We start from the raw sequence: 23054 nt of genomic DNA on the forward strand, positions 1-23054 counted from the left end.
CCCCTCCACGAAGAAGGGCTATTAAATCATTTTAGTAGCCAGCATCACACCCTAAAATATGCTTCTGCTACAGGGCCATTGGTTCCCCCTAGATGAGAGGCAGGGCCGCAGAAATCTTTCCAAACTGACCCTTGAATAAGGAAACTATAGTTTGCTGAGATGAGCCAAGAGAGCTCATTAGTTTTCCTGAAGTGCCCAAATCCCCCTTTTCCAAAAAAAAAAAAGCTACATTATGTGGTAAATCATAATAATGACAGCAAATTCTTAGTCTCAGCACAAACCACCAGCCTTAGGTATCACTACATTTTCTTTTTGCTAATCTTTGAATTTTTTTCTTTAATATAAAACTCATGAAAAACTTACATGTAATCATTTTTTTAAAAGTTTTTATTTAGTTTTTATTTATTTTTATTTTATTTAGTTTTTATTTAGTTATGCATACAAGAACTGGGATGTAGGCCAGAGGTGCAGGGGCCGTGGGAGGATTCACCAGCAGAGTGGGGAGCAGCACAGGCCGACTGACGAAGTCCACTGCTGAGGGGAGCAGCGGGCGGGTCAGGAGAGGGCTGCCACGCCATGTGTCAGCTCTTGGGGCTGCCGATTGAACTTGCAGTGAAATGGCTGCCTCTCGCTTGCAGTGCTGAGCTTTAACCCGCTGTGCCACTAGGGAGGGCCCCACATGAAATAGTTAAGAAGGGGGAACCATTGCCTGTTGTCAGACGACCGAACGTGTGTACATTTTTGAGGTTTCTTCAGCGAGCACAGTTCCAGCCTTCCCAGCCTCATCACGTGTCAGCTGCTCCAGGCATGCACCATCCTGATGCCTTCTTAGAATTGCAGATTAACAGTATCCATGTGGTGTTTTATACACATTTAATGACTCCAAACTCCATAAAATCATCATTGTCAAACTTGGCTCCCTATTATAATTATGCATGAAGCATTTAGCAAATATATAGATTCTTGGCATGGCAGATGTGCTGTATCAGAATCTCTGTGCTTAGGTCCGTTGGTTTTTATTTTAACAAGAAAACAATCTTCTGATTTACCACTAGCTTGGAAGGCACCTAAAAACTGGGTTAGAGAGAAGCCATGACCCTCCAGTTGGTCTGAGTGAGGCTGGGATGGTGCCGATGGCCCCCTGGGGTGAAGAGAAAGTAGAGACCAGGCACATGGCTCTGGAACTCATGCTGCCAGGTGCATGGGTGCACAGAGAGAAGAGGCCTCCAGTCTCTTCAGGAGGCCCTGGAAGTACATTCTCCACACCAGAGACTTCGTCAGCTTCCCTTGGCTTTAGACACTTGCCCAACTGGACTTGTGGGGTCTCGTTTCTTAGCCTACATTTTTTAGATCTGTCTCCATCTCACATGTGTGGAGCTCTGTGAGGTCACCTCAGCATAACATAGGAGAACACTCAGGTAGCTAGAAGGTAGATGCCCCTGTCCTTCCCAGGAGTAAAGGCACCTCCCTGTCTTGTGTGTTGGGATAGTAAAGGGTCCCCTCAGATATCAAAGCCATAACTCTTAGGATTTAACCCTCTGATCCCTCATCTTTTCTGTTTTTCATTGCTCTTATCTCAACATGTTCATCACTCAACCTAACAGTTGTATTCATTGTTGATATTTTATTATTTTTACCTTTTAAGCAGTCTCTTGCCTTTTTTTATAGCAGTTTATTTTTACATCATTTTGTACATTTTTTTCCCATCTCAATTGTAATCCCCGCAGGTTTCCCATCACCAAGAAGTCACCCGTGTGCCATCACCATAGTCCCATGCACTTCCCTCCCCCCCCCCCGTTTTTGATCCCATTCCCCACTCCACCCCCACAAAATGTCTCTGGTATAGGGTTGTTCATTATTTTTGTTATTTTCTCGCCTGGTCCATTATACTCCTGTTATGAGTGAAACCATCCGGTATTTTTCTTTCTCTTTCTGACTTATCTCACGAAGCATGATCTTTTCCAGCTCCATCCAAGTTGCTGCAAAAGACATGTGTTTCTCTTTTTTGGTTGCTGAGTAATATTCCATTGTGTATATGTACCACATCTTTTTAATCCAGTCATCTACTTTTGGGCATTTGGGCTGTTAAGCAGTCCCTTACCTTTTATCCCCTAAACTTATCCAGTTTCTATTTCTTTAGCATTTGAGGGGGCTTGTGTCTCCAGAGGTTTCCCTACCTGCTTTAACCTAAAAGTAGGATTAGAAGCACCAGTTACCAATTAGGAGGGCCTTCTCTCCTGTAATCCTGAGCTGATGTTTTAGCAACGTTTCCTCTGCTCCTCACTGCAAGGTTGATTACACTGGCCTTGGACACAGCCCGGGCCCCGGGACTTGTAAATTCTCCAGGTGACTGTACTGTGTGGCCCTCATGGAGAGCTGTGTCTCTAAGCCTGGGCTATACCAGCATCCCCTGCTCGCTTAGATTAAACGTGACCTTCAGTCAGGAACCATTTGGCAGTGGGGAGCTTCGCTTTTCCTGCAGGTCATATCTAGCCCTTTCTAGTCTCCTCATTAGCTCACTTTGGACTAGAAAAACTAAATGAGGTTGAGACACAAGTCGTGTTTACCAAATAAAAGCTACTTCCCTGGGCTTGTTTAAAAGTTCACAGTCCAAACCCTGATTGATGGAAGCTGACTGCTCTAGAATAGGTTGAAAGGTAATTTAGGAAAAAGTCACACGGGTGTGTGTCCTTATCTCCACAGCCGGTATACAGAGTCTTGCCTCTGCTCCTGCTTTCTAGGAAAGCTTAGTTTGATTACATGGCTTCATAACACCAGTGATTGCTGTAGTCAGTGATGAGTATCTTTGAAGGGATTTTAAAAATATATTTATTTATGCATATAAGAACTGGGGTGCAGACCAATGGTGTGGAGGGTGGGGGTGAGAGGATTCGCCAGAGACAGTGGGGAGCAGCACAGGCAGATCTATGATGTACACTGTTGAGGGGAGCAGTGGGCGGGTCAGGAGAGGTCTGCTGTGCCCTGTGGGTCAGCTCCCTGGCAGGGATTGAACTCGTGCTGCAGTGGTACCTGATAGCTCGATATCAACCCTGGCTTTAAACTTGATACAGGCCCTAACATTTCAGTGGCCTTTCCGTCCTGGTAAGTTTTTTGTTTACCACCTCAGAGGTATTCAGGAAAGTCTTTGAAAGAACAAATTCTACTTTCTAACATGAGACCAACCTGAAGAAATACCCCACCCCTCCACTTGATATTGAGCTAGTAACATCCACATTTCGAGAAAATTCTTTTATCACATGACATTGCTTTATTAAACCACCAGCATAATTATAGCAAATGAGTTCCTCAACAAGAATGAAGGCATTGGCTTGGTTCAGAATGTGGCATTAGAAAATTGCAGTGATTGGTCCAACAGTTCTCCAGTAAATGTTGGTTTCAAACAGAGGCCCACAGGAGTGGCTTCCTGTGGTCTGTTCTGGACCCTCAGCAGGCTTTTTCCTGCAGAAGAAATAGCCCCCACCCCCCAGGAATACAATGAGCAGTGACTCCTGACAGAGGGGCGGAGGTGAGATGGGCCAGGTGTGCACTGCGTGGATTGCAGGGACCTTGGAATTCCGAGCCATTGTCTGCTTCGGCTGCCGAAAGTGGAGAGGCTACTGCAGATGGGAAGCCAGATCCCACGTCTGTCCATGACAGTTTGTTTTGGGAACCAACTGACTTGGGAGGATTTGAATTCCCCATTTTTTGAAGAAGCTTCTCTAACCATCTCATTAAAATACAGCCCAGTAAAAAAAAAGAAAGATTTTGAAGGAAAATTAAAAGGACTCAATTAAGGAAAAATTGAAAGGATTTTAGCCACCCAGGAGTCTGTACACAAGTGCTATCCTAGTAATACCATGAGCAGTCCTACCTTGCTACCACCACCCGGAGTCTACCCCCAGGCTATTCTGAGCTCCTGGGGCGGTTCCCCATGGGGTTCTCCCAGTTAGCCTAGTCAATACAGGATGCCTCAGGATAGTCACTGAATGTTCAGCTGATTCTGAACTCCCAGAAAATTCACAGAACAGGGCTGCTACATGTGCTCCTTTCATTTTAAGAAGGATGAAAGGAATAGGCTTTGTGAAGTGATCACTGAATTGAAGCTTCACAGGCCCCACGCCACAGGACTTGGGAGCCATTCAAGACCCAGGAATTGGTCTCCTGGCCTGCAGGTGTCTCCTGGCCTGGGAGGTACACAGGGGTTTCTAGAGCAGGGCCCTGTGGAATGACTTGTGCTCAATAGGAGCTCTGTTATCTCAACCTGGTCAGATAATAACCCACTAATGAAAAACTTGTTTCAAATCTTTTGAGATGCTACTAAAGTATAAAGGGGTAAATGGACAAGAAGTTTTTAGGATTTGCATTAGAATATTGGGAAAATGTGAAATAGGTGAAGCAAATGTGGCAATATCTGACTGTGAGTATATGGAAATACAGCTGTTTTCTCTCCATTTGTTTTAGAATGTACATAATACCTGTCTCAGTAAGTTGGAGTAGGCAACTATGAAAGTCACACATCTGTTCCTCTACATTTCTTGGGGTGTACTTGTGTGTGTTTGACATGAGCAAGCCCACTGGGTCCGTGTGTGCTCCATTTTGTCTCCACATCATGTAAGCCCAGTCTCCATCTTCAGCCTTTACACTGAAATGAGAAATTGAAAAGTCTCATGTTGCAATGAGCATGGAATTCCTTCTTCTAATGTTCCTGATCTTAAACTGTCTTACCTTCGGCTAATTCAGTGACAGTTTATTCTAGAAGCTCATTTCTGAGTCTTTCCAATTTGTTCAACTTGGTTTCTGTCAAAAAGACAACTCTCACTTCATCCCATGTTTCATTGGCATATTTGATACTTAATTAAATTACATCATGGCAAATACATCTAGCAAGAAAGATCTTGAGCATACATTTCCATCCATAGCAGCAAAAGTGTGGTGAATTCTAGCGTGTAGTTGCTGATCACGGAACAGAGACAACAGGCTTGGTTTTTCCCAGAGAGCACGGAGACCATCCCATGGACGTGCTGGTTCATAGGCAGACTCAGATAAAGGCCTTGAGCTCCAGGTTTTGGTTTTTTTTTTTTTTTTTGTACAGAACTGGGGTACAGGCCAGAGATGCAGAGGATGAGAGGATTCACCAGAGACAGAGTGGGGAGCAGAACAGGCCGATGACGAAGTACACTGCTGAGGGGAGCAGCGGGAGGGTCAGGAGAGGTCTGCCGGGCCACGTGGTCACTTCCGGGGCAGGCGGGGATCGAACTCACGCGGAAGTGGCTTAAGCTTCTTTGTGCTGTGCTTTAACCCGTTGCGCCACCAGGGAGGGCCCGAGCTCCAGGTTTTTTCTGGGTCTGTCCTGGTCCAGGTGCTACAGCCCCTGTTCACTGGGCTGGGAGCAACGTGGGGTGTCAGTGGGGTGAACATGATGCCTGCAGAGATGACAGGGTTTCACTGAACCCCAAAACACAAGTCATGCTTACCAGTAAGCATCATGGTGTTTTGTTATCTTCAATTACTTACAGTTATGGCTCTGCTAGATTTGCAGATAGAAGGTGTATGATATGTTTATTCAATGAAATGTATTTTGAGTTACAAGCAACATTTGTTGAGCATTATGCCACCACCTACGTTGCATCCCTAGAGCCTCTTCACATACCTGTCAACATTCCCGTTTTGCAGACGAGAAAATAAAGGTGTAGTGAAATAAAATAACCCCAGGTCTACATGACCAATCAGTAGCAACATCTCGGGGGCCTAATGGGCTCCCGCTTCTATTCCTAACCCACTACAGTAAATTCTCCACTCAGTAGCCAGGGAAGTGTAAACGTTAACAACTTTTAATTACAGAACAGATCTAGGCTTACAGAGGGAAATTGTGAACTTTGCGAGTAACTCATTGTCCCCTGTTATTAGCCTTTTAAGACATTTGTTGCCAGATGTATTCGCCGGTGTGAGCAGGTTGTTGCAGATGAACCGCTGCCTCAGGACTAGAATCCTCCATTCCGACAGCTTTGTGTTTGAGTAAGGATGCTACTTGATACCAGTGGTTCTTGCCTAGGTAGGAATTGCTATTGATAGTAAAGCCTAGTTTCTCTTTGAAAAGTGCCTCAGCATTACAGTCAGACACTCAAAACTGAAGACCCCTTTCGACATTTCCAATGAAATACCACAGGGTTTGCTAGTCACCTTATGAGGCACATTCTTTTCAGAACCTATTTTGTCACCCACAATTCTCTCTGATGCCACTCGAGCAAGGAGCCATTCGTTTTTAACTCCCTTTTTCAAGAATCAGAAAACTATTATTCATAGCGGGGGGCATCTCAGGCGAGCCATTTTCTGAGGTTCATTTTAAGCCTTTGCAAGACACTGTTAACACGGTAGGAAATTTGCTCAATTGGCTGCCAGTCCACTCCTCTGGATGAAGAAAAAATCACATTTTTTTTTCTCTCAAGAAAGAAAAATATTTGTGACTTGGAAAAGATCTCCCACTCAGACTTGCGATGCTGTTAGGAAATGCCACACGATAAGAATGACAGCATCTTCATGCTCCTGACAGAAAACAAGATTTCTGCTTCATTCTAGATCATATTTTGAGCAGAACCAAGAATGTACAGAGAGGCTTAGTCACCAACAGGTCTTCATGGAGAACTTTCATCCTGGTTAATCAACAAAGGGGAACATCGCCTGGTCATTCATTTCCCTTGTTTTTTTGTTTGTTTGTTTTTTATTGGCTATTATATTCACAACAGCAGGCGCACCTGAGAGTGGAGATATCAAAACCAACATGATTTCTCCAAAGATGTACAAATGTACAATTAACACATGAATGTGTGTTCAGTATGTTAGTTGTCAGGGAAATGTAGATTGAGTCCCCAATGAGTTACCACTTCACACCCACCAAGATGACCGTAATCCAGAAGATGGACAATAACAAGTGTTGACAAGGATTTGGGGGAGATGAACGCTCATAAATTGCTGGCAGAAGTAACAAATAGTATGGCACTTAGGAAAACATGTTGGGAATTCCTCAAAAGGCAGTTACTGTGTGATCCAACAGTTGCACACTTAGATATAAGCCCAAAAGAAATGGAAATAGGGCCTTCCTGATTGCTCAGGGGGAAGATGTAGCACTACGAAGCTATTTGAAGCCCCTGCAGCATGAGTTCAATCCCCAGTGAGGGAGCTGACCCACATGGCACAGCAGACCTCTCCTGTCTCATCCGCTGCTGCTCTTCTCAGCAGTAGGTCTGCCTGTTCTGCTCCCCACTCTGTCTCTGGCAAATCCTCTCACTCCCCCATCACCTCCTGCCTACACCCCAGTTCTTATATGCATAAATAAGTATTTTTTAAAAGAAACAAAAACATCTCTGCACAGAAACTTGCCTACAGATGGTCATAGCAGCATTATTCAAAATAGCACCCCAAAAGAGGGAACAAGCCAAAGTGTATAGTCCTATACTGGAATATTACTCAGCAATGGAATAAAGTACTGATCCTTGCCACAATCAGATGGACCTTTACACATTTTGCTACATGAGAAGAGCCAGATATAAAAGAACACATACTGTATGATTGTGTTTATATGAAATACCCAAAATAGGCAATTCATAGAGACAGGAAGTGGATTAGCACTTGCCAGGGGGAGGAGAATAGAGAGTAATGGGTGTGGGTTTCTTGGGGGGATGATGAAGTGTTGTGGGATTAGTGGTGGTGGTCACACAGCCTTATACATATACTAAAAGTGTACACTTTTAAAGGATGAATTTTATGAGACATAAATTATAGCTCAATTATTTTTTAAATCCCACCCCCACCCCCACTAAAAACCAAAGAAAGACAATGGACAAGTGGTGGTGGGGATGTGGAGAAGCTGGAACCCTCAGTCCTCCTGCTGAAGTTATGAAACTGCAGCAGGCCATTGCACAGGGGCTGGCCACTTCGGAAAAGAGTTTGCCAGTTGCTTGAATGTTAAGTAGAGAGTCACCATAGGGCTCAGGAATTCTGCTCTGAGGTATTTATCAAAGAGAAGTGAAAACATCACAAAGACTTGTAAATGAAACTTCTGAGTAGCTCCATTATGAGAGCCAAAAACTAGACCTTAAGGGCATTGCCCTAGTGAAGTAGGTCACACAGAACAGAAAGGAGACAAATAGGGTAGAACCTTACCTGTGGGACTAAGGCAGACCCAGAGTGTGGCTTTCAGGGGTAGGTGGCAGTAAGGGAGGCGGGAGGGGGGAGCTGGGGACGAGGGGACCCAGCTATTCAGCAATATAAAGGAAGAAATCCTGGTTCCTAGAGGGACACAGAAACCGTTTTCCTCGAAAACATGGTGGTGAGTGGGGGGCAGAAATGAGACCCTGCCACATGTGATCCCAGTCGTGTGAAGTTTCCAGAAAAGGCCAAACTAGACTGAAAGCAGTGAAGGATGGGAGCAGCAGTTGACTAGAAACTGGCATGAGGGGACCTTTTTATAGTGCCAGAAAATATTCTGAAACTGGCCTGTGGTGATTGGTTGCACAGCTGCTTAAATGTACTAAGACTCATTGAATTGAACACTGAAAATGGGTGGACTTGGGGTATGTAAATCATACCTCAAGAGTCTGTTTTTAAAAGTCAGTAGTCTGTGCACTGTGGTTCAGGGCTCTGGATATATTTGAGTCAGAAAAACAATCCTTTCTCACCATAGACTCGTCCACCCACTGACCTGAGCTTTAACTTTGATGCCAACAAGCAACAAAGACAGCTTATTGCAGAACTGGAGAACAAAAACAGGTAAGAATGCAGAGGTCAGGCCCATTTCTGAAGTCCAGGATTATCGGGTGAGTGTCTGGTTCTCATTTTCCTTGCAGCCTCATTGGCCTTGGGCCAGAGGACGATCTCACAGTGCTGTAGACACCACCTAGGGTGTCTCTGCGTTCTGTCCTTCCTGGTAGCCCAAAGGCCTGTCCATGTGTCCTCAGGTGGAGTCTTATCTCCCTGGGCCACCTCCCAGCCAGCAGTGTCCCTTCTCACTGTCCTTTCTCTCCTGCTCCCAGGGGCCTTTTGCTCTACTTAGTCATCTCTTCCTGGCTCCTTACACTGCGTGTGACCATCTGGTCTTTCACCAAAAAGCCATGTGAGGGCGCACAGATCAGACATCATGCGCTTGCACACTGAAAGATGGAACCAGGGCTTGGAGGTTGTACCGGCATGGTAGATGGCAGCCACCGCCACTCAGAGGGGGAGGGAGGAACAGAGACAGGAACACCTAGGGGCAGTTAGCACCCCTGAGACCTGCACTGGGAAGTGTCAGAGCCACTTGGCCTTCCCCAGAGAAGGTCAGTTTTCTAGTTGTCGTTTTCCTCCTTCCAAGACTTTTCAAGTTCTTGAGAAGAGTACTTTTACGGCTTGCTCTTCCACAAAGGAGGGTTTTGTTAAGAACATTGCAAGTGAAGCATTAAGGTGTCCGTTTTGCATCTCGGTCACTCGGAAGCCCCGGGAGGAGCCTGCGGGCCGTCTGCTGCTGGAGTTCACGCTCTGACCGGAAGGCCAGCAGCCACGGGCGCTGGGCAGTGTCTTTCTTTCTTCTTCCTCTTTAGAGAGATCCTGCAGGAGATTCAGCGTCTCCGTCTGGAGCACGAACAGGCTTCCCAGCCCACCCCTGAGAAGGCCCAGCAGAACCCCACATTGCTGGCAGAGCTGCGGCTGCTGAGGTAAGGGCGAGACTGCCCACCCCGAGTTATAATCTGCTGTTCTAAAACTTATATCCCAGAAGGCCAAGGCAGCAGCCTAGCTTCAGTTCACAACTGGTTCTGTTAGAGCAAACAGACACAGCAGTGCCTTCGCTCTGCTGCTGCTTCAGGTGTTCGGGTTCTGTTATCGATGACCCCGAGAACTGCAGTCTTCACCACACCAGCAGGTGGAGGCAGACCCAGCCCCACGGCCAGGCCAGGGGAGCAGCGGCTACGGGCTACCACGGGAGTTGCTGTGGGCTCCTGGGTGGGGGGGGTCGGGGGTTGCGGCCCGGCCTCTGAAGACACTCGCCTGCAGTCACACTCAGCACAGGATGCTGTAAGGACCAGGTGTTTCCTTTGCAGAGATGTAGAAACAGGTGGAACTCTCTTGCCCCATGGTAGGGTCCATCCCTCCAGCATAATGCAGACTGTTTCAGGGCCCGAGGACAGCAGGATCAGAGTAGGGTGGAACGCATGCTCTTCCCACATGGATGCTGTTGGGGGGCATGGGGACCTCTTCCCGAGAACTCTAACCCCAAAGCGCTGCAGTCAGGAGTTATTAGGGTCTGACTCCTAGCCAGCTTAGAAAGGGGTGTGCGTCCTCTGCTGTAAGTGAAGACCTCACAACTCAGCTAGTGACCCTATTCTTGCCAGCCTTCTCCTTCCAAACAGGAGGGTCCGTGTCGGTTGTAGCATTTGATAGTCTACAGTTGACTTACTGTGCTGTCACCTGGGTTCTCTTAACCCCAGTTGAATACCTTTGGCTTAGGTCACTCTTCTTCTTAACCATAGCTGCTTTTTCTAGAAAATGGAAATTATTGTATTTCTGTAGCTAGTCTACCGTTTAGATTTGTACCAATAAATGTCATAATTTAAACTGTTGAGCGAGAATCATTCTAGATACAGAGGCTCCAGTTCTCCTGTGTATACATTTTAGTTTCTAAATTTAGTTGGGCTGAGGTTCTGGTTGCTCTGTGGTGCGCTCTCACACCCTGGTGCTGTCTTCAGGAAGGGCGGCAGAACCACCTGCCCACTCAGGTTGGGTATCGGAGGGGCGTAACCAAGCCATCAGCATAAGCTACAACTCGCTTCTTTCCCCACCTCGGCTCAGGCACAAGTGACTATTTGGTGTCTATAAAAACAAAAGGCTGTCATACTTGAGTCTAGTTGTTGTTGGAAATAAGATCACGAAAAGAATTTAGTTAAAGTGGGAGGATCTGAAAAATAGCATGGATTTAGGAGGCAGAGGGCTGAGTCCAGGCATGTTACACAAGCTGCAAGAAACAAGAATGTAATCTCAGTCCAAGGAGGGTCTAACCCTGAGAAAGTGGAAAGTAGTTAATCTCAAAGCAGCTTCATCAGAGAAAGGAGCTCTTATTGGCATGCTAGATCAATTGGTTCTGCCTATGGTTAAAACATACTGGCTCTCTGCTCCCACTGTATTAAACAAACAAACAAACAAACAAACAAAACCCACAAATGTACTATATATATACACATATATATATATATGTTCTAACTTTTTAATGGTAAAACTTGTATGTTATAATACAATGTTAGTCAATAAAAGAAAAAACAGATGGGTTAAATATAAAGGCAACACTTGTAGAAGAACATATAGGAGAATTTCTTTGGTTGGTAAATGCATCTCAATTAATATTAAGAACTTTTCTTATCAAAGGACACATAAAGGGTAGGCTTAGTTGGTATGTATCTGAATCCAGGAACTGCCCGCCCCAGCTAGTATAACAAACAAGGTAGGAGATTTTATCTGTAGGGCTCGTGGTTATGATACTGAACACTTGGACCGTCTTTTCCCCTCTTATTATTATTTTCAAGTTCTACTTTTTACAATAATATATGAGACAAGTGTGAGAGAAGTGGGGCCCAATGCTAAAATGAAAGCCCATAAACCCACATCCTGTTTGAGAATCACACCTTGCTGGAGCTGTGTCATCTGCGAGTGCCACCTTCCCTTCTCCATGTCTCCACCTTCCCCACAGAGCTCCCCCATCCAGAAGCCGGTGTATCAACCCCTGGCATTTTAAACCATTTTATCTAATCTGTGTGTGCTTGTACACAAAAGAGTGTGTCTTTCTTTGACTCTGCAGAAATGACATTTCATGTTGTTGCTGGGACTTTTCCCCACCTTCCCTTTGATGCCTGTAGGTGTAGTTCGCTATTTGGTTGGGCACAGCTCAGAGAAGGAGCATGGACTCTCGAGGGAGAAAGTCTTCGTAGGAAATCAAATGAGTCATTCCTCTTTATTGACATTTTAGGGGGGAATTTGGAGAGTACACAAAATTAGAAGACAGTGATTCCGTCCTGAAAACTTATACTCTAGTTGGGAAGCAAAGCGTAATTTGTTAGTTAAGTAGTAGTATTCAATGTTAACAGCATGGCTATTATAAGAAATCTGAGGAGGGAGAGATAAATACAGACACACAGGCTAGAATTAAATCCTTAGAGGTGTGGGGTTGAGCTAGACCATGAACACAGATTTGAATAGACTGTGAAATAAAACATTTTGGGTTGGAAGCAGAGTTAGGGGTCCAACATGATCTCCCCAACAAGAATAGCACATGTCAGAGAGGGGGACATGTCTGGGGATTTGTTTTCAATCACCAGCTGAATTAATCTTTAGAGTGACAGTGACAGGAGATAAAATTAGTTGCTAATTGAAACTAGACTCTGGAGAGCCTTAAATGATAGGTCACTGGAAGCCCTGGGAGGGTTTCAAGTGAGAATCTCGTTCTGTTCACACAGTGTAAACTGAGCACTTATTGGGCCTGGTGCTCTTTGACTCATTCAGTACACGCAGGGATTCTCCAGGCACATCCCGACTTCAGGGATTTCGCTTCATGGGAAGAATGACAACAATGCAAGGCAAAAAAATTAGTGCCAGAGAGAAGCACCAAGTGCCACAGTGATCGGTTAAGCGGGGCCCTATGCCTCTTGACGTAATCAGGAAACATTTCCTGGAAAGAGTAACATCTGCATGGATGTTAAGGAGTAAATAAGAGTTGGAAGAGAGGTGAGAATAGCTGTGACTTGTAAAATGATGGCATCTCTTTAGGGGAAAGTGAGCCATTGACTAGAGGTCCGGATATGGACGGGAATAGGGCGTGAGGCTCTGAAGGCAGAATGTTGAAGGGGAGCGGAGCAGCTCTCCTGTGGAAATCACCATGAGGCACAGATACAATTAGAAGTTTCCTGACTTTGGAACCTCAAAAGGAATCAAGTCTCATTAATTGCAATACTAGTACTTAACTTGATATATTATCACATCAGCCTATAACCAATATTACAAGACGACGGAAACATTTCTTTCTTTTTCCCCTAGTCCGTGTTTAGAAATTCATCGTATGTTACAAAGAGCACGTGTCTCGACTCAGACCACACACATTTCAGATGCTCCACACTCATGGGGCCATGGCTTCTGTATTGGGTAGCAGAGGTCGGGGAATCAGTGATGCTAGAAATTCTCTTGGGATTATTCCTTAGGATGATGAAATGAACACAGCTTTCTTTTGAGTAACACTGTAAAGTTCAGTATTGATGAGACTTTCATGCCCATTATCTGATTTGATCCTCAGAATCGTGGCTGTTAATTATTATTAGTCCCGTTTTAGAAAAGAGATCATTGAGCCGCGGGCAGATTAAATGTCTTGTCCAGGTAGCATCCCTGCGAAATGCTGGATCTCATGTTGTGGGTTGCTCCGCCACTGCTTTCTCCTCCCTGTACAAGATGCAAGCAGGATTAATGACGCTAGGAGACCACTCATGGGGGAGGAGGGGGCGCCAGGGTGAGAGAAAGTGGGAGTTAAAAGGCAGGTGCCATTTCTTTTAAAGATCTATTTATTTATGCATACGGAACTGGGTACAGGCCAGAGGTGCAGGGGCAGTAAGGGGCTTCACCAGAGACAGAGTGGGGAGCAGAACAGGCAGATCAACGAAGCACACTGCTGAGGGCAGCAGCAGGCGGGTCAGGAGAGGTCTGCCGCACCGGGTGTGTCACCTCCGGGCCGGGGATTGAGCTTGCACTGAAGCAGCTGCGGCCAGCTTGCAGTGCTGCATCCTAACCCGTTGCGCCACCAGGGACGGCCTGGCAGATGCATTTTTAAGAAAGAATCGTCTGAGCTGCGTGGAGGAGGGTTGTTCTGAGCATGACTCCTGGAAGAAAAAAATGGCAGAGATAAGGGAAGCAGAGAACGAGAATCTTTAGGGAAGGAAAGTCCTGAGTTTGGGTTCGGACATAATGAGCTGGAACTGATGACACAAAATCTGTCCTCAGGGAAAGTGACTTCTCTTAGACATAGTCATCATGGCGTCTGTCACACTGGCTGAGCGTGGTGTCTGGTGCTGGAAGCACTAACTGGGAGCCCTCTTAGCCGAGCAGTTTTCACACGTCTTCTCCACTGTTCATTTAAATTTAGACTGGTTTGATATCTTTCTACTTGAGAAATTTTGACTTCCTGAAGAATTTTAAAATCAAATCATTGCCCTCCTTTGACAAAGTGTACTTCCAAAGCCTTTGTGTGTATTGCCCTTACCCCCGCCCAGGAAGGAATAGGCCGGAGGGGTGCTGTCACCACTTTATAAAGTATCCAAGGTGAGGACCTGCATCCTTCTGGTAAGTTGCAGGATCAGGGCCAAAACCCATTTCTCTTGGCCCTAGACCCTTCTTGTCGTGTCCTGTGTCTCCGTGGCTGATGGGCTGTTCCTCTGACAGGCAACGGAAGGATGAGCTGGAGCAAAGGATGTCGGCGCTGCAGGAGAGCAGGAGGGAGCTGATGGTCCAGCTGGAAGGGCTGATGAAGCTGCTGAAGGTAAGAGCCCCTGCTGCCTCCTCCAGCTCCCCCAACCGCCTCCCCGGCTGGGGAGCAGGGCGAGGTCAAAGGCTCATTGCTGCCTGGGCCGGGTGTCCAGGGGCATCTCCGGAGAGTCAGCTGAAGTCAGTTTAAAACCATCTAAATTAGGCTAATGCCTGATTATAAAAAGTTAATAGCTGGAACTAGATTAGTGTCCCTGAATGCTTTTGTGGAGAAATAGGAATATTCTTAAGTGGGACAGTAGTATTATGTGAATGAGTATTTCTTGATTCTATAATAAAGTTCAAGAGGAGTTTTAAACACTCCACTTAAATACTAAGTATCAAGCATAGTAGGCAGCTTTATTAGAAGGAATAAAATATCATGTTATCTGTGGATTTGATATCTTGGGGTTTGCGTATATAGAGATCATTGGAGTCTCTGTTTTTACCGAAAAGTATTTTACAACGCCTGCCCCCTGGAGCAGAGAAAGGCTCCGGTGGTGTGGAGCGGCCTCCCTGGACAGTTTTGCTGGCCCTGGGACGGATGCGGCCCAGCTTGGGGGCAGCACCAGGACACCCTGTAGCGCTGCTGATTGCAGAGCCTGGCTGTCGATGAGGGAACTGCTGTGTTTCGCGCCATGACGGAGTTAGCAGCAGGAGTGGAAGCCACAAATGTGGGCAGTGCCTCGAATGCCAGGGGGCGACTTCACCCTGAGATACAGGAAAAGTCACGGAAAACAGCAGTATGGGAAATATACAGAGGAGGAGCTGAAGGCTAACTGGAGGCTGATGAAAATGTCTAGGCCCCAGGTGACAGGAGTCTAGACACAGCAAAGCTAGGGTGTCCTTGGAGACCTCCCTTCAGCCTCTCAGTTCTAAACAGTCCCTCGGTTCTGAAGCTGGGGGAATGAGCAGCTTGGGAAAGTGGCGAGGGTTTGATTTTGGACTCAAAACAGTCACTTCTGGTCTCGCTCTGAGTTCTTCTAGCTTTGGTCCTAGGTATTTGGGTGGTTTTGCCTGGACATGTTTCTGCAGTAACCCTGTTAACAGGATTTCTCCTGAGAAATAGTTTGTCTAAATGGGTCTTGTTTAAAGAAAACCTTATGCATACGACTTGGCCCAAATCCTTCTAGTAGCTGTCAGGCATCCAGCTAAGCACCCAGCCGCCCACTCGAGGGCACAGAGGCGCGTGCACATACGTGGCCTGTGTGAGGGAGCCCGTCACCTGGTGCGTGGAAGCCCGGCCACTGCGGGCTCCGTCCACCCACAGGACAGGAGATAGCAGGGGCCCAATCACCCCTCCTCTGTGTCAACTCTCCCTTTCGGTAGAGACCTGCACACATTACCCAAAGGTGGAGGCACCCCAGGGTCTTTTTTTTTTTTTTTTAAATAATGTGATAGTTATTTTTACATCATTTTGTCTCAGCTGTAATTCCCGTGGGCTTCCCATCCCCAGGGTCATTTTTATAAAAGTCAAAAAGGTTTCTGCAAAACCAAGGGAAGTCAGAATGCATCTCCCTTCTCTGTTGCAGTGTGCTTTCCCAGTGGGGGCATTGCCCTCAGGGTTTCTTAGAGGTCCTGGCTCTGACCCCCCTGGGTCACTGTGACCCTGCAGTGCACCGCTGTATTCAAGGGCTGAGCAGCATGAGCTGATGCCTGGCTCTCTAATCCCAAACTCTGAGTTTCTTTGTATTTCCAACTGTTGTTCTGCATTTGCAATTTCAGTAAAATATGCCAGACCCTGCTGCCCGATTTTGTGGGATCCCCAGCAAGTTCTTAAATGCCTTATCACCTACACACCTGACAGTCTAACACCACTCAGACTGGGAGGAAGAATTTGCAAACATAAGCCAGAATGTTGTCTTTTAATTCAGTGATTAGAATTCACAGTTGAAAACTTCATGCCTTTAAAAGGAGTCCAGCTTCCTAAAAAGATTACGATATAATCTTGTGTGAGTTTATATGCACGCCTAAAAGGTCACATGTTTGACTTTGACTTCTATTAAAATCTCAGTGTTTTCCTACTATTAAAAATATATACTCTCCAACTCATAATAAAAGTGCCCTCTAGGATCCTAATTTTAATTTCAAAGGACTGTCCTGCTTTCGTTGATGTCTATTCTCCTGTTATTTAATGCTCTCATAAAACAGCTGTAAGCAGTTAGTCAAATAGACAGTCAGCCCACATGGTCTGCGATACTCATAAATTAAAATACGCCACACAGTAAGTTTCCATTTCACGGGGAGTTCCTTCATTCTACTGACTCCCTGAAATAGTATATCTGTTTGTCTGTTGATCTGAAAAATGATAATTTTAAGAAGCAAACATAAGCAGTGTTACCATTGTTTAATAATTCCTTTTTTTTTTTAAAGGCAGGCAAAATTAACAGAAACATGCTGGTTTCCAGGTGTCCTGGTTAGGAATTTGGCGGAGAGTGAACGGGGTCGGTCACTGTCACCACCAGAATAGAGGCCTCGCTGTGGGGTGACGCACATGGCCAGACAGGGCCCACATTTCAGAGCCTCTCTTTTCCTTACATTCTCCCCTCTGAAGTATGTGGGTATACATGACCTCTGCCTCAGACTTCTTACTCAGCGCAGAAACGATGGTGTGTTGATGATTGTTTCAGCTTCTCACTCGTGTGCCCGTATGTTTCTGCCGCTTTCTGTCTTCCCTGTATGCTTTTGAAATGCATCTATGAGCTGCGTTTCAACTCAGCCTCATCTGCCAGCGTGGCTTGGTGGTAAAGGTTTCTGTTGATGACGCAGTCGCTGCATCATTACATCGACCACTTTGCCGATGTCCTCTGTGGAAGAATGGCATGTTTGTAGTGGTTCTAGATTTGTACTTGTAAGGTATTATTAAGGTCTGATCATCCCCTTTAAATCAGAGTAGCTCTCAAACTTGTCATCAGTCAATATTTACTCACCCAACTGACTAATTGACAACAAAAAGGTCTGAACCCTTAGCTCTGATCTGCTTACCGTGTTGACCGAGCCTTGCAGGCTTTATCTAAATGATGTCTGTCAGCCTCAGGGGGACAAGCCATCTGAACTAACCCTTTGCCAGAGCCCGCCCTCAGGGGAGCCGTCCCACATGGGACACCAGGGGCGGGCGGGGGAACCCTGAGTCCTGAAATGCTGCCCACATGCCCTCCCCTTCCTCACCCGGCACGTGTGTCTACTGACAGTCATAATCATCTCATGTCTTTGGACAAACCGCAGCGGGTCATCCAGAGCTTAGACGGGAGACGCTGCTTTCTGAAGTGCCCTAGTCTGTTCAACCAAAGCGATGCCGTCTCCAGTCCCAGACCTGGGGCGGACAAGGGAAATAGGCAGATGTCTTAGAAACAGTTCTAAGAAGTGACTTACTGGTCTTTTGACTTCAGATGCAATTTCAGCCTGTCGGGATCACCCCATCCCTCTCCCAGCTCAGTTCCATCTGGACCCTTGGTCCCAGCAATACAAACACAGTCCTGTGCCTACCAAGCAGAAGAAAACTGTCCCGCCCCAAGGGGAGTCTGACCAGGAAGGGCACTGAATCTCCAGCATTCATACAGAGCCCTCACTCGTCCCAGCTAGAGCCTCGCATACCCCTTGCGGACACTCGGCTAACCCAGCCTATGCGCGGCTGACGCCTGGGCTCCGTGACTGTGGGTTTGGGCAGCCCCTGGCAGCGGGCTTTGATTCTGAAGAACATGTTCCTGCATGGAGTTGAAACTTCCTCAAGGGATTTCTTGGTGTGCATGTCTCCGATTAGAATAGAAATTATTTTTCTCTAAAATGTACTTCCCCTCCCATGTTGTCACCCGTGGCTTTTAGGGCCACTCTTCCCACCACCGCACCCAGACCTGCAATGGTGAGAAACTGAGCTCTCATCCTTCCCTAGAGGCCCCACACCCGCGCTCGTAGCCTGCCAGTGGGGAGGGATCCGGCTGAAGCAGAACCCGCGCAGCAGCTTTTGGATTCGTGTGTTTGGGGCAGGTAGAGCAGGCTCCCAGGCCACAGCTCCCCGCGAAAGAGAAAGCGGCCCCGCATGCAAAGCCAGAGAAGCGGATGGAAGGGGCAGACAAGGGAGAACCCAGAAGTGCTGCTCTGGTCTCCTGTGCTCTCTGCAGTGCCTGGTGCCCGGGGCGGATGCTGGCGGCCACCGGGCCGCCCCGTCAGGCAGTGAAGGACGGAGGCCCACCCGCGTGTCTGTCTCCCCTGCTTTATGTATAAGAAGTGTGGACTGAGTCTGGGTTGGATTAATGAAAACTAGGTGGAGAACTCTTTCTGGAAGCCTCCTCGCTGCCCTGAGCAGTTTCCCGCGGGTCGGGGAAGGTGGGCACGCCATGAGGCCTTGAAAGAAGCACAGAGCAGCCGAAAGCAGGTGGCAGAGAGGAGACCAAGGACTGGGCACCAGCGGCCAGGGGGTGCTCGGAGCGCGGGGGCTCCCAGAGCAGAGCTGAGGAAACCGGCCGAACACGCTGCGGGGCCACCTTGACTCAGGCTGGGCAGGGCCCACCGTCGGCCTCTGACAGGCTTCGAGTGATGGTGCTGCAGCCCGTACACACGCTGGCAGCGCTGCCCTGAACATGTCCCTGAACACGCGTGACTGGTGCAAGGAGCAAGGGTCACTGGAGTCAGGCTGAGCCGCTGCGTCCTGTTGAACCCCGCAGCTACGTGACCTTAGCTGTCAGGCGCCCGAGGCTTTTTTGGCCTAGAGGGAGTTGGGCTAGAGGGCTTCTGAGGCTCTTTCCTCCCAGTGCTGGGAAGTGCCCTGAGAGAGCAGGAGGGCAGCAGCCTGCCGCTTGCTCAGTCCGTCCGGTGGCCTCATGGTGGTCGGGCCTTTGACGTCTGCGCTCATGGGCATTCTTCTGTCATTTCTTCCGAATATCTATGGTGATGGGCATTAATTTCTCCCCGTTTTTCCCTCTGTCTTTTTTGTTCGTCTGTCTTCCACCCCTCTAGGAGGAAGAGCAAAAGCAGGCAGTAAGTGAACTTCAGAACCCTCCGCCCCGCTCTGGGTCCATTTGCATGTTCCTCTCGCTCACCTGCCTCGCCCTTCCTCTCCTCGCTGCAGCAGCTCTGGCTGCGGAGTCGGTCGTGTGTGAGACTCGCGGTCTGCTCTCCATGGTGTTGTAAATTGGCCTCCATGTCTACCTCGTGTTCACCCACTGGCGCATGCTGTTCTCTGGAAGCAGAGCTTGTTGAATTTTTTTCCCAAAGTGCACCTCTGAGGTGTTTTTGTGAATATGCATGATTGGCCAGGCTACAGCGGCATCTTCTCGCCCTTCATGCTCTGCTGCTGCGTGAAGTGACTGTAATCGCTTGAAACCAGTGTGGGGGTGGCGAGGGTGACCTCGGGTCTAAATGCGATGTCACGATGGGCTGTGCATGAACATGAGGCGTTCTTTTGATGACTTCAGTGTCCTGAGTCTTGAACAGGCTCTGGATGCTCCCGCTCCTCTCGCCTTCTCAGCCAGATTGCCAGTGGCCGCTGACGGCTGGCGCTGCCAGTGGCTTCTGCCCAGCGCCTGCTCCGCAGGGAGCTCTGTTTTTTTCGGCGCTGTGTGGCTGTGGCACAGTGTCCAGGGAAGACTTACGTCTATTTTTATTTTATTTTTCCAGATAACCACTAACTCATACCAGAAAATTAGGGGAAGCCTAATCCACCATAGCAACACCATGTTTATATAATATAGTGCAGCTTTCAAAGCAGCTAAAGCTGATTTTTAATTTACCTCTGGGTCTTTTTTTCTTTTTTTTTCTTTTTTTTAAGAAAATTATGAAATGTTTAGTTTTAAAAATAGATTAGTTTCTTTTTCGCAAAAACAAATTTGTTGATGTTTTAGAATAAGAATAGGAATATGCAACATTATGCTTATTATTATTTCCACTTAGGAGAGTAATTGAGTAGCAGAGTAAGGAAAGAGGAAAGAAAGGAAGAAATAGGTGATGAGGGAAGGAGGCAAGAAAGGAATAAGGGAGAGACAGGCTATCCAAACAAAGAAGGAAAGAGGGGCCCCTTCCTGGTGGTGCAGCGGGTTAAAGCAGCACTGCAAGCTGGCTGCTGCCGCCTCAATGCGAGTTCAGTCCCCAGCCCGGAGCTGACCCACATGGCACAGCAGACCTCTCCTGACCCACCCGCTGCTCCCCTCAGCAGTGGACTTTGTCCATCTGCCTGTTCTGCTCCCTGCTCTGTCTCTCTGGTGAATCCTCTCACCCCCCTGCACCTCTGGCCTGTACCCCATTTCTGTATGCATACATAAATAAAATATTTTTAAAAAAGAAAGAGGACAGAGGTTGAGGCTAGGATAAGATGCAACCCCGAAATGAGTAGCCTTTATGCACCAAACATTTGGGGGTTTTCCTTCATTGACAATAGTTTATTGCTCAGAGCTCAAGGCCCTTTCTTGTCACTGGGTGCGTACGTGAGGGCAAAGCAGGAGATGTGGTTGAATGTCAAGCCTAGCTGATCGGGGCTTGTTCCACAGAGTGACAGTTCCACTCTTGTCATGGTCAAGCCATCATGTGACCACGCTAACTTCACGGGGACTGGGAGGTATAACCCTCCAGCTTGCTTAAAAAAAGAGAAGCAGATGCTGGTCACGCCGCTTACAAGTAGGAGGATGTGAGGTTGTGTTGGAGGGAAAAGAGAGAATACCTACCTTCCTGTCTTTCCTCCCACCTTCCTGTGCACACACCCCCCTTGCTGCGAACTCCACCCTGCCTGCTGGCCTCACACTGAACACCAGGGTTCCCTCCTCCTCGCCACCTCTCTAACCCCCTCTCTAACACTTAAACCTGAAACCACTTGCTCTGGAACTTACTAGGACTACCAGCCAGACCAGCATCCCTGAGGCCCCCTGAAATGCCAGCTCAGCATGAAGCGTGTGCTTGGGAGGCCTAACCTCCCCTGAGACCGCGCTCTCAGAAGGACGACATGGTGGATGATTGAAGGGTAGCAGTAGAATTTCCAGTCAACAGATCATTTTTACAAAATGTTATGGGGCCCTCCCTGGTGGCGCAGTGAGCTAACACGCAGCACTGCAAGCTGGCTGCAGCCACCTCAGCATGAGTTCGATCCCTGCCCCGGAGGTGACCACATGGCGCGGCAGACCTCTCCTGACCCGCCCGCTGCTCCCCTCAGCAGTGGACTTCGTCAGTCAGCCTGTTCTGCTCCCCACTCTGGCTCTGGTGAACCCTCTCACTGCCCCTGCACCTCTAGCCTGTACCCCAGTTCTGTGTGCATAAATAAATAAATCTTTAAAAAATAAATCATTCATTTTAAAAATTAAAAATGTTACAGATTACCAGATAATCCAAGAAATCAGAACTCACCACATTAGTATATTATTCCTCAGGTCAGTTTAAAACGGACCTTGATCAGACAGGGACTTAAATAGCAACCTGTCTCGGGGACTGCTGGTTCTGTGTAAGATCATCGGCCCCTCGCAGATGGCAGAATGAGGAGCTAGCCCCAGACCGCTCAGGTCTGCGCCGACAGGCCGTTGCGCACGGCCGGGCCCTGAACTCACACCCCAGCCCTCACAGTCGGGGCACTGTCTGTAGCATGGCTGGCTTAAGTTGTTTTCCTCAGGATGACAAGGAGTAAGCCGCGTTGCCGTGGGTGTAGGGAGACAGGTCCTCTCTCCGCCATGGCTCCACCAACCCGCCGAGGCCCACTCTGAGGCTTCCTTTGGTGGACAGTCTCCGCTTGGCTCACAGCTTGTGGACACCCAGGGAAAGACCTGGGGCCTACGGCCTGGCCTCGCTCTACACGGCTCCTGAGGAGACCCGCAGTGCCTCCCACAGAGCCAGGCGGTCGCCCCGGCCGCCTCCTGGTCCTGGCTGATACTGTTTCCTGTCTTCCCTATCAATATGTATTACCCAGCCTGGGTAATAACAGAGTCGCGAAAGACTTTTAAAATGAAGAATTGACTAGGCAGGTTTCCCAAAACTAGCTCCGAGGTCCATTACAGAGGACTTTGCTATCATCTGCCTTCTCCTTTCCCCTTTGGGGATTATTTTTACTTTGAGGACATTTGAAAGAAATGGGCAATAACTGTGGCTTTAAAAATTTTGGCAGGAAAATTAAAGCAAAACCGCTCTGGTGCTTTGCCCCCACCTGCAGCCTCAGCCACACTCCCAGGGCCCTGCGTGGCCTGAGGACCTCCCAGCCATTCTGGCTTTCCTCTCCCTCCCTCACTCCTTCCCTCCTCTTTTCTCAGACCCACGCTCATGAATAGGGGCAGGGCTGCCTGGATACTGCCGCTCTGAATGGCTCAGACTCTGAGTGACTGCGCGACTTCCCACCTCTGACTGTGACCTCCCACCTCTGAGTGACCGTGTGCAGGACCTCCCACCTCTGAGTGACTGTGACCTCCCACCTCTGAGTGACCCTGTGCGGGTCCTCCCACCTCTGAGTGACTGCGGGACCTCCCACCTACCTGTAGATAGAGGGCACCGGCTCAGTCAGCTGACACGGGGCTAATCAGGCTGTGAAACTCGGCAGGCTGTGACCAGAGGGCCTCATCTGCCTCCTTCTC

General features: G+C 47.9%; 1 protein-coding gene across 10 annotated transcripts in view; it reads left to right on the plus strand.

Moving 5' to 3' along the window:
• DTNB (dystrobrevin, beta) overlaps positions 1–23054 on the plus strand; it is a 200063-nt gene that overhangs the window by 156706 nt on the left and 20303 nt on the right. For 6 of the 10 annotated variants that reach the window (XM_012727562.1, XM_012727558.1, XM_012727560.1 and 3 more), the window contains 4 exons: positions 8681–8766; positions 9573–9686; positions 14440–14536; positions 19474–19494. In XM_012727562.1, coding sequence (XP_012583016.1) covers positions 8681–8766; positions 9573–9686; positions 14440–14536; positions 19474–19494 — 318 coding nt within the window. Of the gene's footprint in view, positions 1–8680; positions 8767–9572; positions 9687–14439; positions 14537–19473; positions 19495–21338; positions 21410–23054 lie in introns of those variants that run through there. The other 4 variants (XM_012727567.1, XM_012727565.1, XM_004686390.2 and 1 more) reach the window with 2 other exon arrangements.

Source organism: Condylura cristata, unplaced genomic scaffold, assembly GCF_000260355.1.
Source record: "Condylura cristata isolate star-nosed mole 26May11 unplaced genomic scaffold, ConCri1.0 scaffold00020, whole genome shotgun sequence".
In the NCBI taxonomy this organism is placed as follows: Eukaryota; Metazoa; Chordata; class Mammalia; order Eulipotyphla; family Talpidae; genus Condylura; species Condylura cristata.